At 39.4% G+C, this 19,480-nt stretch overlaps 1 protein-coding gene across 1 annotated transcript in view; it reads right to left on the bottom strand.

The window, feature by feature from the left end:
- The window catches only part of VIPR2 (vasoactive intestinal peptide receptor 2), a 141,291-nt gene that overhangs the window by 27,346 nt on the left and 94,465 nt on the right, over positions 1-19,480 (bottom strand). Inside the window, exon 5 of the mRNA XM_072652070.1 lies at positions 2,967-3,064. Coding sequence (XP_072508171.1) covers positions 2,967-3,064 — 98 coding nt within the window. The remainder of the gene's footprint in view (positions 1-2,966; positions 3,065-19,480) is intronic.

Genomic DNA, 19,480 nt, shown 5'->3' with positions numbered 1-19,480 from the left:
TTAATACTTATCCCCTTTCCCACATTGTCACAGACAACATCTAGTACAAAGCCTGAATGGAAGATTTCCCTTTAGAATCTAGATGGCAAGGTATGCTGATGTTCCTATCTGTGCTTATTGAATAGAGTTCTTGAACTTGATACATCCTCCTGAATGAGATTCACAACCACTCAAAGAGAGTGAGCCTAACTAAAAGCTAGATGACATTTATCTAGCACCTTAAGGTTTGTAAAGTGCTTTAAAAATACTATTTCATTCTCACAATAGCCCTGCAAGATAGGTGCTATATTTTAGAGATGAGGAAACTGAGGCAGATAGAATTTAAGTGAATCAATCAGGGCCACACAACATAGTAAGTCTCTGGGGTTGATTTGAACTCAAATTTTTCTACTGCTCTAGGCTGATGAGGAATGCCTGGGAAGTTGGATGGACAGCTCATTAATTCCTCTATCTTGGAGAGACACTGCAGAGAGACAGTGATTAGGACTCTCTCAGTTTCTTCGCATGTAAAATGAAAGGGTTGGATTAGAGGGCCTCCAAGGTCTCTTCCACCTCTATATCTATTAACCTAAGAGCCTACGACTATAATTCATTCATTATGCCCTTTGGTACAGCCATCCCAACTTCATGTTCTCAGTCTATGAAATGGAGATAGTGACATTTGTCCCTTCCTCAGTTCACAGGGATATTGTGCACATTAACTGGGTGATATCTGCAAATGGCTCTGTGCTCCTTGGTCAGAAATGTCCAGCAAATGAGACTTGTTATATGTATAATCTGAACTTCTGTGATTCGACTGATTTCCACATCACTCTAGGAAGTTTGGACAGAGTAGTTAGTTACATGTGACTGATGAGGAAAAAAGAGGAGCAGTAGAATTTGAGATTCAGGGAGCCAGTAGCAGAGTCCAGAATGGTACTTGGGTGTCTGGCTGTTATGTTAGTCATCAGCAATGCAGGTTACTGTACTGTTGGTTAAACTTCAACAAGCACAGAAAATTTCCTTTTATAAACTGAGTGCTTCAGGCAGGTGACGATGACCTGCATTTGGAGAGAGTCATGTCTGATATCAAGTGAAGCAATTTTGTATTCACTTAGTGCATGAATGAACAAGCTTGCAGAAACTCCTAAATTGCTATCAGGTCAGCTAGTTAAGTAGGTCATTGAGCTCAAACTTGAGGGAAGTCAATTAATGCTAGGAATTTAGATTCTCAGATGATTCTCTCTCTCCCTCTCTCTTTCCCTCTCCCTCTCCCTCCCTCCCTTTCTCCCTTTCTCCTACTTTAAATCCTCTTATTCACATCTACTTCTCCACATTTTCTAGCATATGTCTCTGGCCCAAATGGAACCAACTTAGAGACACAGACACAGGAAGGGAAGTAGTTTGAGAATATTTCTCAAAAGGCATCTAAGGTCAATTACCTGATAAAGCTGGAATCCCTGAAAAAATCAAAATGAAAATAGTATTGAATCATACTTTAGTCCCTGTGTTTCTATTTTTGGAAAATAATCCACTGGTCATATGGTCGGCTTTATTTGAAATGTTTGTCAGTGCTGGAAGAATATTCTAGCAAAAGCCAAGTGATTAGTACACTTGGTTGAAATTCATTACTAATGAGACCTAGGTTTGGGTTCAGTACACAGATGAACCAGTTACCTTGTACAACTTTTGTTCTATGATGGTAGGCTGTTTCATTAATCTTGACTAGTCACAGGGAAGTATCATTGAAAGAGGAATTCATTTGGATTCAGAGGATCCATATTTGAATTGGAAAATGTATTTCAGGTCCCTGAGACTCATCTTTAAAATGAATTCCCTCAGTTTCTTCATCTGTAAAATGAGAAGATTTTACAAAAAACCTCCGATGTCCTTTTGAGCATTAAATCTATGAATCTAGAATCTTGAAAATATGTGCCACTTGTCACAATGATAGCCTACTGAGAAAATATGGATGGCTTACACTAAATCTCCTTCTACTACTGGAAAAACAGCTCCAGGCATATGCCAGAGCAGATTAGAAACTTGTTAATGGCAAGATCGAGTGTTACCTCTTTTGTGTTCCCCAAAGGACAGATATATATATATCTCCTCCCTTTATCTCCCTCTCTCTTTCTCTCTAGCTCTCTCCTCCTTTTTCTTCCTCCTCTCTCCCCCTTTTACCTTTTCTCCCTTCCCTTTCTTCCTTTCTCTTTCCCTCTTTTTCCTTCTCTTTCTCCCTTCCTCCCCCTCTCTCTTCCCCTCTTTCTCCTTAATCCATCTTTTCTTTTCCCTCTCTCTTTTTTCTTTCTTCATCCCTCTCCTTTTCCTTCTTCCCTCCCATCTTTTTTCTCTCCCTATTTCTTTCCACTCTTTCCATCCTTCCATTTCATGATTTCATCAGTGTAGGAAACTACCTAATGAAGCTAGGCAACTCATCTTTAATGTATAGTCTTAGACAGTTTCTCAACATTAGATGCTCAATAAATAGTTCTTGAATTGAATATATAGTTAATGGAGCCTTCAGCATCATCTTTAATAATGATACTAATTCACAATCATATAGCACTTTTATAACAACTTTTAAGGTAAATAGTATAATTCATCTCATTCTATAGCTGAGGAAACTAAGGTTCAGAGATAATGAGTGACTTGTTTAAGATCACAAAGCTAATAAGTATCTAATTTAAATGTAGATTTCTGACATTCCAAATGATTGTTCTTTGTATTTTCTTTGAAAAAGACAGCATGTTAAAATGGAGGAGTTAGCAGTGTATTTTAGTCCAGCTCCCAGGTATATGAAGAACCATCTGTTCAGAATTTCATGAGGATGCTTTGCACTCTTAGTTGACATGCACTTTTCTCCCCAGGGAAAGAGGCATTGGACATGGGAATGGTTGTTTGCTGGCTTCTTTTTATATTCACAGATATGTAAAACCTAGAAGTCACCAGCCCCTGCTTTCCCTCACCTGTTTGCATCCTCTCCTTACCTGAATACACAAAGAATTATACTTCCAGTTGTCAGAGCAATCAGAGAGACACTGTATCCCAGGGTATAAATTGCCTTCACCAGGACATAAAAAGTGACCTAAGAAGAGAAAAATTATTAATAAATTCTTAGTGATAAACATGAAAAATAAAATCCTCTTTTTAGTTGTTAAACGTGAATCTAGGACCGTAAAATGCTCAGCACTGCTACAGCAGAGTGAGAAGCTGTTTTCCTTCAGTTTTTCACTCATATTCCCGTATGGGGTTTTCTTGGCAAAGATACTGGAGTGGTTTGCCATTTCCTTCTCCAGTGGATTAAGACAAACAGAGGCTAAGTGATTTGCCCAAGGTCACACTACTTTTGAGTGTCTGAGGCCATATTTGAACTTAGATCTTTCTGACTCCAAGACCAGTGCTCTACTTGCTGAGCCACCTAACTTTCTCCAGAGTGAGGAGGGGGGTTGTGTTTAATTAGCACATAACTGCTTTAGAAAAAGCAATATGATCAAGTCGAAAGAATGATGGATTGGCAACAGAGGTTTGAAGCAGGAAATTCATTTCACCTCCCTGAGAATCATCAGGGAAATGAATTTCCTCAGTTTCCTCATCTGCAAAATGAGATTGCACTTTTGAGGTTCTTTTCAGATTTAAATTCATGAGTCTTGGATCTTGAAAATGTGCACTTCTTGTCACTTGACAAAATGAGGATGGTTTAACACCATGTTCAAATCCCAGCTCTTCAGCTTAGTAGGGCAAATCACTCTGAAAAGAACCTCATCACATCTATACTCCGAATATGTTATGTTATTGATTATTGCTTAGTGAGATGTAGCTTTGCAAATGTTTCCCATAGGTGTTCAGCTGCTTAGTGTTGCTTTTCTGTCTTCCTTGGTAGATAGATGACAGCATTTACAAGGCAGACACCATGTCTTCTGTTTCCCCATTAATTGCTACAGAGCCAGATGCGAACACAGCCACAAAGTACTCACAGTAGGTGCTGAGACCACTTGTGTCCATAACTTGAACTGACACCATTGCCTTCTCAGAACAAGATGTTCTACCTCAATAAATTTCAAAACCAGATTGAGAAACTGGCTGATTCAAGATTTCATGGAACATCCTGCTACTGAGCAGTCATGGTGGTATTTTTTAAAACACAAGAGCAACAACAAAATCCCTGAATGTGTCATAGTAAAGAAGACAAACCCAAGGGGAAAGCTGTTCACAGCTGTGTGTGTGTGTGTGTGTGTGTGTGTGTGTGTGTGTGTGTTGTAAAATTATGTGGGTTCCACTTAGGAAAGCAAATGGAATAACTCTTCTGAGTCCGAGCTACAGGATGCTTTGGCCATGTCAGCTGGATTTTCTTTGATCTTATTATTTTAAACATCACTTGACCTTGCACAGAAAACAACTTTGTTCATAGTTGATATCCTATAACAATGAAGACATAAGGAAAAGCAAGCAATGTTTATTTATATTATATCAAACGTCCAACTAAAGATTTTAAAATCCATGTATCTGTGTGCATTAGCACTGAATTCTTGGAATTTTGGCTGAAATCTTTAGATGTCTGTCATCATTCATTCAACAATCAACATTCATCTGTTAAGTGATTACTTTTCAACAGTTGTTATGCTAGGTGCTAAACATTCAAATATAAAAATGATACATTCCTTTCCCTTAAAGAGTCTACATTCTAAGGAGGAGATACAACATGTGCATATGTAACAGGGGGAATGTACATTCATGGAATGTAGACCCTATTCCTTGGCTATTTCTGGGCAAACATGACTCAGTCCTGAGAGGACATGACACTTTGGATGATATAACAGGGATGGGAGAGGACCATAGAACTATCCAGAGTTTGGAACTTGCCAGTGTGCTAAATCATTTCATGACTGAGTCAAATTTGTTTGGAAGTATCAATTGCTGGGCCAGCACAATCGGGGGCATACTCTGTCTAGTCTAAGTAGACTACAGGGCTTGCTATTTACCCATCATTAGTGCTCAGGTAGATAAATACAAAGTATATGCAAAATAATACAAATTGATTTCAAGAGGCTAAGGACTCTAACAAATGAGAGGATGCAGAATGGTCACCCACTGTGGGAGATAGTATCTGGCCTGTATATTAAAGGAAATAGGAATTTAAAGACGTAGAAGTGAATAGGGAGTCTATTCCTGATGTGCAGGGAAACAGGAGGAGGAAATAGCACTAGTATAAAGACACAAAGGTGGGAGATGGAATGTCATATGTAGAGAAGAGGTAGCAAGGAAATATGATGGAAATGGAGAATGCCCAATATCTCTACAGATATAAGCTTGAGTGATGTAAGTTCCATAGAAGACAAGTAGGACAAGGGATATGTGGAGTGAAATGAAATGGCTGGATTAGCTGGGCTCAGGGCTCAGTTTAATTTTGTAGCTGGGATTTTGGCAAGATGAAAATGAATGCTAAATGAAGCGAAACATCCTGCAAATGCAGTATAATAGGTACACTCAAATTAAAAGTCTAAGGAAAATAAATTGCTTTGTGTTAGCAGCCAGATCTTAAGTGGACTTGATACAAATGGCATAGGGCCCAGTTTGCAGCAGGATGAGGGACCACATAGATCTGGAGTATTCCAAGTGCTGACATTGAGAACCACGCACTAATGTAGATGTCCAGACACATCTCTTCTCACCTGTCCCCTGCCTTAAGCTCATATGGACCAAGCTTTAGTCTAAGAATAGTCAAGAATGCCCCAGGGCAAGACTTGATCTACTTTGGTTCAGTATAGCCTTGTCCAGGTTTATCTCCAACTCAGAGAAATCCTAGTTAGCCTTTGAGGTTCCATCCATTGAAATGTGATCAGGCCCATTTGTTCATTTCATTCCATTTAGACCATTATTGCAATAGTTTACATGTGTGCATTAGGATATATCTATAGAAAGTGAACAGAACTTCTTATGTTTGGATGGCAGTAAGTTCTTCTCTATAGACTCTTTTTCATCTTCACAGACTCATACCTTATTCAACAACCCTGAGCAGGGATTTACAAATCCAAGGCAATGGAGATAGTATTCTTTTTACCCATCCTCAGAGGCATAGTAGACTAGACACAGTAATGGGAGAAGAGAAAGGGAATTGTGTACTTCAAGGGAATTTCTTTGGGGTAGTATGCTTTCTTGGAAAGTCTGGATAGGCAGATATTAAGGAAAAGAAGTCTGATCCCACAAAACCTAAAGAGCCAGCACCTTGTGCACCTCCATCATCACCATCACCAACAAACATTTATATAGCACTTACTATGTTCCAGGCTCTATGCTTTCCAAATACTATCTCATTTGATCCTCACAACCTCCCTATGAGGAAAATGCTATTATTATCCTCATTTCACAGAGGAGGAAACTGAGGCAAACAGAGGTTAACTAACTTGCCTAGAATCCTACAGCTAGTAAATATCTGAGGCTGGACTTGAACTCCCAGGATTGGCATGATGTCCACTATGCCACAAGTCTCTTAACCTTTCTGGACCTCAATTCCCTCACCTGGAAAAACAACTAATGAATCACCAGAATCCTTTCTGTCCTTGCACTAGAAGAATTATGGCATCCTAAGTTCTTATCAGGGAAAGAACTGAGCATTGCTTTCATTGTGGAAATGTCTGGCTCTCACTAGTTACTTTTTTGGCTTTATATCATGGCCAAACTGTGCCACAAAAATCACTGGATATGAAAAGGACTTGGAAGGGGATGCAAATGAGTATATAGTAAGACAAACAAACTTCTGAGATCAAACAAGCAACAAGCATTTTTTTATTATTTTATTTAATTTTTTAAAATTTATTTAAGTTTTCAACATTCATTTCCACAAAATTTTGAGTTCCCTCCCCACCCATCCCCATTGGGAAGGCAAGCAATTCAATATGGGCCATATCTGTGTAGTTTTGCAAATGTCTTCCATAGTAGTTGTGTTGTGTAAGACTAACTATATTTCCCTCCATGCTATCCTACCCCCCCATTTTTTCTATTCTCTCTTTTGACCTTGTCCCTCCCCAAGAGTGTTGACTTCTAATTGCTCCCTCCTCTCATTGCCCTCCCTTCCACCAGTTGAGTTCCAGCTTCTCTTCATCCCTCTCTCCCCACACATCCTCATGGGGAAGGCAAGCAATTCAATATGGGCCATATCTGTGTAGTTTTGCAAATGACTTCCATAATAGTCGTGTTGTGTAAGACTAACTATATTTCCCTCCATCCTATCCTGCCCCCAATTTTTTCTATTCTCTCTTTTGACCTTGTCCCTCCCCAAGAGTGTTGACTTCAAATTGCTCCCTCCTCCCACTGCCCTCCCTTCCATCATTCCCCCCACTCTGCTTATCCCCTTCTCCCCCACTTTCCTGTATTGTAAGATAGGTTTTCATACCACAATGAATGTCCATTTTATTCCTTCCTTTAGTTGTATGTGATTGAGAGTAAGCTTCATGTTTTCTCTTTCACCTCCCCTCTTTTTTCCTCCACTGAAAAGTCTTACTTGCCTCTTTTATGAGAGATAATTTGCCCCATTCCATTTCTCCCTTTCTCCTCCCAATATATTCCTCTCTCACCCCTTAATTTCATTTTTTTAGATATGATCCCATCCTATTCAACTCACCCTGTGCTCTCTGTCTCTGTCTCTCTCTCTCTCTGTGTGTGTGTTTAATCCCTCCAACTACCCAGATACTGAAAAAGGTTTCAAGAGTTACAAATATTGTCTTTCCATGTAGGAATGTAAACAGTTCAACTTTAGTAAGTCCCTTATGATTTCTCTTTCCTGTTTACCTTTTCATGCTTCTCTTGATTCTTGTGTTTGAAAGTCAAATTTTCTTTTCAGCTCTGGTCTTTTCATTGAGAATGCTTGAAAGTCCTCTATTTCATTGAAAGACCATTTTCCCCCCTGAAGTATTATACTCAGTTTTGCTGGGTAGGTGATTTTTGGTTTTAGTCCTAGTTCCTTTGACTTCTGGAATATTCTATTCCATGCCCTTTGATCCTTAATGTAGAAGCTGCTAGATCCTGTGTTATCTTGATTGCATTTCCACAATACTCAAATTGTTTCTTTCTAGCTGCTTGCAACGTTTTCTCCTTGACCTGGGAACTCTGGAATTTGGCTACAATGTTCCTAGGAGTTTCTTTTTTTGGATCTCTTTCAGGAGGTGATCAGTGGATTCTTTATTTTGCCCCCTGGTTCTAGAATATCAGGGCAGTTTTCCTTGATAATTTCATGAAAGATGATGTCTAGGCTCTTTTTTTTGATCGTGGCTTTCAGTTAGTCTCATAATTTTTAAATTGTCTCTCCTGGATCTATTTTCCAGGTCAGTTGTTTTTCCAATGAGATAGTTCACATTATCTTCCATTTTTTCATTCTTTTGGTTTTGTTTTATGATTTCTTGGTTTCTCATAAAGTCATTATTTTGAAAGAACTATTTTCTTCAGTGAGCTTTTGAACCTCCTTTTCCATTTGGCTAATTCTGCTTTTGAAAGTATTCTTCTCCTCATTGGCTTTTTGGACCTCTTTTGCCAATTGAGTTAGCCTATTTTTGAAGGTGTTATTTTCTTCAGCATTTTTTGGGGTCTCCTTTAGCAAGGTGTTGACCTGCTTTTCATGCTTTTCTTGCATCTCTCTCATTTCTCTTCCCAGTTTTTCCTCCACCTCTCTTACTTGATTTTCAAAATCCTTTTTGAGCTCTTCCATGGCCTGAGCCCATTGAATATTTATTTTGGATGTTTGGGATACAGAAGCCTTGACTTTTCTGTCTTTCTCTGATGGTAAGCATTGTTCTTTCTCATCAGAAAGGACGGGAGAAGATATTTGTTCACCAAGAAAGTAACCTTCTATAGTCTTATTCCCCCCCCCCCTTTTTGGGCATTTTCCCAACCAATTACTCGACTTTTGGGTCTTTTGTCAAGAGTAGGGTATACTCTGGGGGTATGTAAGATCTCAGTTCCTCCAAGGTGGTACAATCAAGTGTGTACACTGGTCTAGGAGCAAGAAGAAATTTTTGTGCCCAGAATCTGAGTAATAGAGTTTCCTCTCCATAACCACCTGGCCTCCACTTCCACCAAGCCAGCACTGGGGGCTGAGATTCAGATAAACTGCAGGGGCAGGGCCACCATTCAGGGTGAGATAAAGATCAGCTGCTCAAATCCCCCAAGACTATTATGTGGGGGTAGGGCCACTACACAGGGCTGAAGTAAGAATCACCTGCTCAGTGCCCCAAGGGGTTTTATAATCCAACAATGGATATGGGCTGCAGTAGAGGCTGCTGTGGAAGCTGCTGCTGCTCACCTGATGTGGCCTCTTCAGCCTCTGCCTGAGGCTGGAGCTATGGGAAGGCCCTTCTCCTTTCTTGGCCAGCTGAAATAACCATGTCACTGACCTTTGGTGCCTGTGGTTTGAGGTATCTGTGAACCACTGCTACTTGGACTGGGGATTCTTCCCCTGAGGCCTGCTCTCATCCTCCTCCCAGAGTATGTGGGCAGCTAAGGCTGGGCTAGGCTCCACTCCTGTGACAGACGTTTCCCATCAGCTTTTCAGGTCATCCTGGGCTGGAAATCTTCTCCACTCTGTTGCTCTGTGGCTTTTGCTGCTCTAGAATTTGTTGAGAGTCTTTCTTTACAGGTATTTTATGGGTTGTGGGGGAAGAGCTAGTATATATGCATCTTTCTACTCCTCCGTCTTGGCTCCCCACCACAACAAGCATTTATTAAGCCCTTGCTATATGTCAAGTACTATGCTAGGCACAAAAGATGTGACTAAATTGTACTTTGACACTGAGAGATGAAGAGACAACTATTTAGTCCTGATTATTCCTTTCTTGTCAAAACTGTGGATCTACTAGATCTACTTTATGGAGAGAAGACAATAGGGAGCTCCCTAAAGAGGGCCTTCCTAATTGAGGGAATGAGAAACTGATGAGTAATAAACCTCAGTAATAATATGCATAGAAACTTTTTGGGAAAGACTAATGAATAAGGAGGGGCAGCTAGGTGGCCCAGTAAGTAGAGCACTGGACCTGGAGTCAGAAAGACTCATCCTCCTGAGCAGAAACCTGACCAGATACTTATTAGCTGTGTGACCCTAGGCAAGTCACTTAAACCCTGTTTGACTTAGTTACCCATCTGTAAAATGAGCTGGTGAAGGACATGGAGAACCGCTCCAGTATCTTTGATAAAACCAAACCAAATCAAGCCCAAACAGGGTACAAAAAGTCAGACTTGTCTGAAACGACACAACAACAAATAAAAATAATAAGGAAAGGACCAAGAAAGATATCTAGGAAGGGAAGCTCCAAAAATCAGTTTCAAGTCTTTCAACATTTCTGTGAATTAAAGTGAAAGAATATAAGAACTAGAATGGACCTCAAAGATTATCTCATCCAACTCTTCTATTTTTTTTCTTATTGGCCTTTTAATTTATTTGGCACCTTCCCCCCCCCCCCCCATTTATTAATTTGTTTTCAGTTTTCAATGATCATTTCCACAAGTTCCAAATTTTCTCCCCTTTTTCCCTCCTTCCTTCCCAAGATGACATGCAATCTTATATGGGCTGTACACATTACATTCCTATTAAACACATTTTCATATTAGTCATGTTGCAGAGAAGAATTAAAATGAGTAGGATAAACCATGAGAAAAACAAAACAAAACATAACAAAAGAAAAAATAGTCTGCTTCATTCTGTGTTCTGACTCCATAGTTCTTTCTCTCAATGTGTATGGCATTTTCCATCATGAGTCTTTTGGGGATATTTTAAGTCCTTGCATTGCTCTGAAAGGTTGTCTATCAAAAACAGTCCTCCCACACTGTGGCTGTTATTGCATATAATTTTCTCCTGGTTCTGCTCACTTCCCTCAGTATCAGTTCATATATATATCTTTCCAGGTTTTTTTGAAGTCTGCCTGTTCCTCATTTCTTATAGCACAATAGTATTCCATTACATTCATGTACTACAACTTGTTCAGCCATTCCTCAGTTGATGGGAATTCCCTTGATTTCCAATTCTTGGCCCCCACAAAAAGAGCTGCTATAAATATTTTTGTACCTGTGGGTCCTTTTCCCATTTTTATGATTGCTTTCAGATATAGCCCTAGAAGCAGTATTAATGGGTCAAAGGGTATGCACATTTTTATAGTCCTTTGAGCATAGCTCCAAATTGCTCCCCAGAATGGTTGGATCAGCTCATAGCTCCACCAACAATGAATTAGTATTCTAACTCTCCTACATCTTCTCCAATATTTATCATTTTCCTGTTTTGTCATGTTAGCCAATCTGATAGGTGTGATGTGGCACCTCATCCTACTAATTTCTAGGTGAGGAAACCAAGTCTCAGAGAGGTGAGATGGTTTTGTAGACCAGGATACTGGTGGATCTGGGGAAGTATGTGTTAATCCCCCCTCCCCTCCCCTCGTAGCACCATAAGGGACTGTTCTGAGTAGACAAAGTTAGACCTGGGGGCAGTTTGGGTTAACTTTGTCCCTAGGGGGATTGAGTTGGGACTCATCTGTGGACCCTTGAGGCAAAAAAAAGTATAATAGTGGTCTTTAAGCCTTTAGTAGAAAGTTCCTAAGACCTCCCAGAACCTGCTTTGGACTGATTTTTCTTTCTTTACCAGCAGTTCTTACTCACTTTTATCTCTGTGAACTTCTTGGAATGTGATTTTAGTAAAAGGGCCATTTGATTAAGTCCTTGGACTCAGATCCATTAGGCTTCATGTGAGCTCCATAGTAATTGGCAGGGCTAGGAGATGGATTTGGATCCCCTGAATCTCAGAGCAGTCCTCTTTCCATTATGCTGTGTTGCTGCCGCCTTTTCTTTCCACCACCTAACCTGAAAACCTCATAGGTACTCATGCCTTAAAATAACATTTGGATCTAACCCAGCTTGGTCACAGGAATATGTATTATAAAAGTCCATGCATCTCCTCCATTTTGTCACAGAATTATACAACTTTACTGAGTTGGAAGGGACCTCAGGGGTCATCTAGTTCAACCCATTCTGGGAGAAAAATGCCCACTAGAACATACCTGATAAGTGGTAGGCTTCTTCTTGAAGACCCCCCCCCCCCCCCCCAGTGAAGATCGTGGCAACCCATTCCACTTTGGACAACTCTACATGGGAGATGTCTTCCTTGACATTAGGCCTGACTTTGCTTCTTAGTAATCTCGACATTCTCCCTCCAAGTGATGGCCCATCAGATACCTGAAGGCAGCTGTTATATCTCTTTTGATCTTCTCTTCTCCAGGCTAAACATACCCAATTCCTTCAACATAGTTTCACATGAAATGGACCCATGAATAGTAGGAGCCACCCCACTGGGGCAGTCAACTGGGGACCCAACTAGCTAATTCCAGTTGGGAAAATAAGGGTTCTGCAAACCTTCCTCTCCTCTCCTCTTCTCTCTTTTCTTTCTTCTCCTCTCCTCCTTCCTCTACTTCTGATATGGTACCATACCCTTACCTTCAGGTGCTCTGCCCAAACGAAAGTAAATTTTGATCACTGAGTCCTCCCAAGATATCTTGGTGTTTATGGGTTAGATTTCTTTCTTAAGGATCATGCCTTATACCCAAATCCCTCTGGTTATCATTGATTGGCCAACAATAGGTTCCAGCCAAAGCCCCGCCTGGCGCATTGTCACCTGATGACTCAGAGTGAATGTAAATATCAGCTGTTTCTGTTTTGGCCAGAAAGTTTAAGAGTCTTCCCTACCCAGACTGATTTTTTCTTTTGACCAGGAAAAAGAGACCATTCATTGCCTCATTTCTTCCTCAGCCTTAATGACTGAATGGGCATTGCCTCAGTCAAACTAAGACCTAGGAAAGACCTTAGCTTAAAAAGGCAAGTTCTCCCACTGCATCTAGGCTATCACCAGTCTTTCTGATCTATATCTTGCCACTGGGCCTAGATGTCTCCTTGCACAAACTAAAATCCACTTAAATCCAATTTAGTTGCAATTCATGGCATCACCTTCCTGATGTCATGACCCTCTTCAAGAAGGAAGGATAAACCACAGCAACAATGTGACATGGATTCATGAAGGCCCTTTACCATCCTGGCTGTCTTCCCTTGAACACTCCTCAGTTTTTCCATATCTGTTTTAACCTGGAATCACTAGAACAAAGCACAATATTCCAGATAAGGTCTAACCAGGTCAGGGTACAGTTGGACATTCCTCAACTCATCAGTACCAGATGTGATGCTTCTATCATGTTGTCCAAGATTGGATTCGCTTTTTTTTCAGTCCACTAAAACCCCTAGATTTTTTTCACACTGCTGTGTAAACATTTCTTCTGATCCTGTATTTGAGAAGCTGATTTTTAGAAACTTAATTGCAAAACTTTATATTTATCCCAATTGAATTTTGTATAAGATTCAGTCCAATGCTCTAACCCAGGAGTCAGCAAACAGTGGCCTATGGGCCAAATATAGCCTGCTGTCTGTTTTTTATGGCATGCAAGCTAAGAATGATTTTCACATTTTAAAATAAAATTTTGTTTTACTTAAGAGTTTTAAAACTTTCCTTAGCTCATAGGTCATGCAAAATAGGTGGCAGGGTAGATTTGGCCTTTGGGCTAGAGTTTGCCACCATCTGTGAGCCTATCAATATCAATATCTTTTTATATCCAAACTGTCATCCTGTATATATGCTAGTCCTCCTGACTTTGTGTCATCTGTTAATTTAAAGGACACATCTGTATATATATCCAAGTCAAGGATGAACATGTTGAACTGCCTAGAGCCAAGCACAGATAACTGGGGCACTCCATTGTTGACCTCCTACTCCCCCTCAAATTAAGGTCACATCATCATTAGTTTCATGAATCCATTGTGTATGTGGTCAGGATGGATTTCTTCTGAGATAACCATAGACATGCCTGGTTTCACTCAGTTTCTTTGAGTACCATGTTAAGTAGGTCCTGATCACAGAATGCTCTATATTCATGCCATTCTATGGCCATTAACACTATAAAGCTATCATGAGAATTAAAAGGTTTAGTTACAATGAAAAAGTTGGAGAAAGAGTATACGCCTGTGTTATGGTATTTACTAGTACAAAACCATCATTACTCAAATCTCCCTCCACATACAAAGGACAACAAATTCCTAGTAGCATCAATTCAGACATTGCCTCTTAAGGAAAATCTTTCTGGATCTCTCTAGCTGTTAGTGCTCTTTCCTACCTCAAAGTGTCTTGTAATGATCTGCTTGTATTCAAAGGTGGAGAACCTGTAGCCTCAAGGCCACCTGTGGCCTTTGAGGTCCTTGGGTGCTTTTGACTGAGTTCAAATTTTACAGAACAAATCCTTTTATTAAGGGGATTTGTTCTATGAAGTTTGGATTCAATCAAAGGACCGCACTTGGGGACTTAGAGGTGCACATCTGGCCTCTAGGTCACAGGTTCCCCACCCCGGAGAAAGAATACAAGTCCCTTGAAAGCAGTGCTCAACACAGTAGCTCACAAATCCAAAAAATATGGAAAGAAGCTGTGATTTTGGCTTTTCCTAGTGTGAGGAATTTCTCATATGGGAAGTCATTCCATTTACAACAACCCATCTTTGACCTACATAGATCTTGCATCAGTAGAGGTTAAGGGACATGAGGTCACACAACAATGAATACAAGTCAAATCTAGCATCAAATCCATTGTGCCCTTCTAACATGTACCTTGCATGTGCTTTATTGGGACAACTAGGTGGCACAGTGAAAAAGTGCCAGATCTGGAGTCAGGAAGATTCATCTTCCTGAGTTCTGATCTGTCCTCACAAGCTGTGTGACCCTGGACAAGTCAGTTAACCCTGTTTGCTTCAGTTTTATCGGTAAAATGAGCTGGAGAAGGAAATGGCAAACCATTCCAGTATCTTTGCCAAGAAAACTCCAAATGGGGTTACCAAGAGTTGGGCATGACTGAAACAACAAATGTGCTTTAATAAATATCATATTGAATTAAATCAGCATCTCTCTGTCTGTCTCTGTCTCTGTTTTTCTCCCCCTCCCTTCCCCCCCAAAGCATAGACATCTACTTGACTCTTAGATAGTCAAAAGGTAGTCATCGGGAATAATATTCATCTGCTGATTTCTTTCAGTGCTTTGAACTCTTCCAGCAGGAAGGGAAAAAAAGAAATCATTACAGTTATTGTTGATCTTAAGTATTCATAACAGCTCTGATCATTACCATAGCATTACGAAGAGGGTAATTTTTGACTTCAAAGGAGAAACAAGCATGCTGTGGGATTGTCTGTGTTTGGTCAAAGCAATGAAACAGCTGCAACCTTAGAGGACATCTGGGTTATTCCAGAAGTTAATTCTGGCATTGAGTTTTGAATAGGAAAGTTCATGACTTTAGTTCTTTAACTGAATGTATAATGATAATGTTAATAATAGTACTGGGCATTTAACACTTGCAAAGTGCTTTATATTCTGATACATTATGTGATTTGAGCCTCATTTGGGAGATGGATACTTTAGGTAGGTTGTTGTTTAGTCATTTAGTCATGTCTGATTCTTCATGTCCCCATGGACCACACTGTTAGGATGTTAAGTGAGTCAAAGACACTGGAGTGGTTTGCCATTTTCTTCTTCAGTGGATTAAGGCAAACAGAGATTAAATGACTTGCCCAAGGTCACACAGGTAGTAAGTGTCTGAGATCAGATCTGAACTCAGGTCTTCCTGACTCCAGGCTCAAAACTCCATTGGGTGAGACATCTAGGTGTCTACATTAGGTATTACCACCCCCATTTTACAGATTAGAAAACTGAAGTCCAGCAAAGTTAAGTGACTTGTTAAACGATGTAGCTAGTATGGATTCGAGCTCACATCAGTCTTGACTCTGAAACCAATAATATCTTTTCCTTTGTGACTAAAATTAGTTTTACTGATGATACCTTTTGTATTTATATCACTGTTATTTCTAGAAATAACACCTTCTGTTGGGCAGGTTGGGTGTGTACCTATAACCCCTGCTAACAGGAGACTAATGAGGCAGGTAAATTGTTTGGATTTGGGAATTTTAAAGTACAGTGTGCGCGACCAATTAAATCCTGAATGGACATTGTTAAGACTTTGGAGATGAGGCCATCAGGCTGTGCAACAAGGGGTAAACCAGCTCCTTTCCATAACAGAACAGGTCAAAACTTCCATGCTGATTAACAGCAATGAGATTAGTCTGTGAGAGGCTGCTGTGTTTTCGGCCTGGGTGAAATGAGGAGGAAGGAAGGAAAGGAAGGAAGGAAGGAAGGAAGAAAGGAAGGAAGGAAGGAAGGAAGGAAGGAAGAAAGAAAGAAAGAAAAGGAGGAAGAAAGAGATAGAAAGGAAGAGATAGAAAGAAAGGAAGGAAGGGAGGGAAAGAAAAAAGAGAGAGACACAAAGAAAAAAGAAATACTAGCTTTTCCCTGTGCCCTTAGCTTCCTTCCCAAACTGAACCTGATTTGTAACCAAGAAAAATTGGTTGGCAAAACAACTGATACAGTGACCAATACACACCAATACAATACACACCATTCTGCCTTAGTAGTCCCCTGCATCTCTTTCAAGAGGACAAAAGTTTATTTCATTATCTTTTCTCAAGCATCATTGCTGCTTTTTCAGTTATTCAGAGTTTGGTTTCCTTTTAGTGACCTTTTCTTTTATGCTGCTGTAGGAAATACATATGCATATATATTTATGTATATTACTTAGTATCTATTTGTATTAATCTTCTCATGTTTTTCTGAATTCCTCATATTTCCTCTTGAACAATAAGAACAATAATAAAAATATTGCATTACATCCACAAGTAATAATTTATTAAGCCATTTCCTTTGCTGAGATGTTGGCGGTGCTGAATACAGATTGGCTAGATATGCTACATCTCACCTCATAGGTTACATTCTTAGGGAGTGAAAGCAGAATACTCCAAAATCCAAGACGATCTAATCACCAGCAACAGAAGTAATCTGCTCAAGTCAGGGAGAAATGGCAGGATTCTGGAACATGTCTAGGACCCAAGCCATTGGCCCCAGTGAGTCCCTCAGAGAAGCTCAATCATCTTGTAGAAGTGACTCCCTTCTCTGTGCTTCAACGGTTACTTCTGTAAGGTTGAAATGGGCCTGGAGCTCACATGTTCCCTTTCAAACAAATGATGTAATTATTTTGAAAAGAACCAGGTTTGTCACTTCCAAGATCAAGTTATGCTACAGTTTGACTGCAAGCAGGAAGTGAATGAAATGTTACAGTTCCCAAATTCCCCAATGAGTCCTTTATTCTCAGTCATCCCATTTATTTTCAGGGATGATGATTCTCTTGTTGCTGAGGCACTGTTAAACGTCTTTTGCTGTTCTCTGCACTTGAATGACCCCATCAATTTTGGTTTCTTGTACATCTTAGGTTTATGTGCACTTCAGCGCAGTAGGACCCAGGTGCAAGCTATTGAGGATGATAGCGAAGACAGCAACTTTCCATCACGTAGGAGGAACTGAGACGCATATTTTAGTGGACAGGAGACATTTTGTTAGCCAGGAGACAGTTCATTAATAAGCCAGTGTATAAACACTATTTAAAGCCAAATATCCTCTTCTTATCCTAGGCCAGTCTTCTTACTGTTTCTTAGGTGCATCTATCATCAAAGGGGTGTGATTCCTGCCCTTAATAAGATTGCATTCTATTACTCCTTATCTCTAGGAACTTGTCTCTTTCTGCAAAACTGAACCATCTCTTCCACAGTGTGATCACCTCAGATGGACATCTTTTATTCCTTCTTCAATTACCTAGAGTACTTAATCTTGTGGATATCACAGGATCATGGATTAAGAGCTATTAGAAGGGATGTAGTATTTCAATAACTCTTTGGCATAACAAGAAATTATTCTCAAAATTTGTGCTGAATTTAATGTTCCGTGTTGACCCACTTACAATCCTAACTGTAATGCATTGTATCCTAACTATAGAAGATGTTTTCTTTTTAAGACAACCTAGATAGGATTTGGTTTTCCCTGAGACAACAAAGAAGACTCAGAAATGAGGAAGTACTCACAAATTTCAGTTTTACTTGAATGATTCATCTGTTCATTAACAGTGAGAAAAGTGCTTTGTAAACCTTGAAGGATCATATAAATGAGTTAACATAAATAATTCATTCATTTATTTATTCATTATTTATGCATGCCTTGCACATATCGGGCATTTAATCTCTGTTAAGAGAATCAGAGACTCCTATATTGAGAGTCAGAAGGAAATTAGAAATCATCTAGTTCAACCCCTTCCTTTTAGATATGAGGAAACCAAGGTTGAGGGGAGTGGAGGAGTGTTAAATGACTTGCTCATGATTGCTCAGCCAGTAAATGTCAAAGGCAGGATTCAAACCTAAGTTTCCCTCATTCCAGATCCAGTCCTTTTACCACCATACCACACATTGAACTGAACAGAATGCATTGACTCAAGTCATTGATTTAATGAGTATTATGTATACTTAATATACATTATTATATATACATATTATATTATACATATACACACATATTAATATACATTATTATCCATAATATATATTATGTATACTGCTTTCAGAGATGTAGTATGGCCCATTACTTCATTAAACTTCCTTTTCTTAAAGCAACCTTTTAATGGTCTCTCTCTCAACATATATGAATATATCTATATGTGTTTATATATGCACATACATATGTATACGTGTATATGTGTGCATGTAGATATCTGTGTATGAATACGTGGAAGTAGTTATACTTTTCTGCATTCAGATATTACTTTATGCAACAAATAATGTTTTTTAAGGTCGTGAAATGAATAAAAAATCAATTTCAGATGCCCTAAGGAAGCTACTTTTTTTTTAAAGGAACCCTGCAGTGTATACTTCTGTAAAATTTAGGATCCTTTGTAGTGATCCCCTAACTCATCTCTTTTGTAAGTTCAGACTCTTGAAAAGCAGAATAGAGTTTTCTTAAAGAGAGAAAACACATAAGACATATACTTTGTCTTTACCCTTAAAACCAAATGGATTTCCACTAACAGAAAACAGCTATTTCTATTAAACTCAGATTGATTTGAGTTTTACACGCAATCTTTTTCCTTCCTTCCTATTTTCAAGAAAAAGCTTAAAGAGGGACACAGTTTCTGAAGCTTCGTTCTGTGGGGTCCATTACAAAACTGTTTTTGGATAGGAATAAAAAAATGAAACGAAGTAAGAGCAGATTGGTTAAAGAAAACAATTGCATCTTTTTTTTTTTTCTACCAAGGCACTTGTAAGGTCTTCCATAGTTTGGCATTTTCTTCTGTTTTCTCTTTCTTGCCTGCCCCTACCTCACCTCCCATGCCATTAGAGGAGAGTCTTTCTGGGTTGGTTTTACCTATGACCCCCCATTTGCAAGATCATTTCTTTTGTAATCTAAATGTAACTGGGAAGACCATGCCAACAATTAGCCATTATATGGTGTATTGTTTTGAAGATCCCTCACGATAAGCAGATTGCATGTGCACAACTACATGCATTTGACATGGAATCTTTAC

Source organism: Notamacropus eugenii, chromosome 3 (genome assembly GCF_028372415.1).
Source record: "Notamacropus eugenii isolate mMacEug1 chromosome 3, mMacEug1.pri_v2, whole genome shotgun sequence".
Classification (NCBI taxonomy): Eukaryota; Metazoa; Chordata; class Mammalia; order Diprotodontia; family Macropodidae; genus Notamacropus; species Notamacropus eugenii.
The sequence above is the reverse complement of the archived record's forward strand: the minus strand, read 5'-3'. Positions and strand labels throughout refer to the sequence as shown.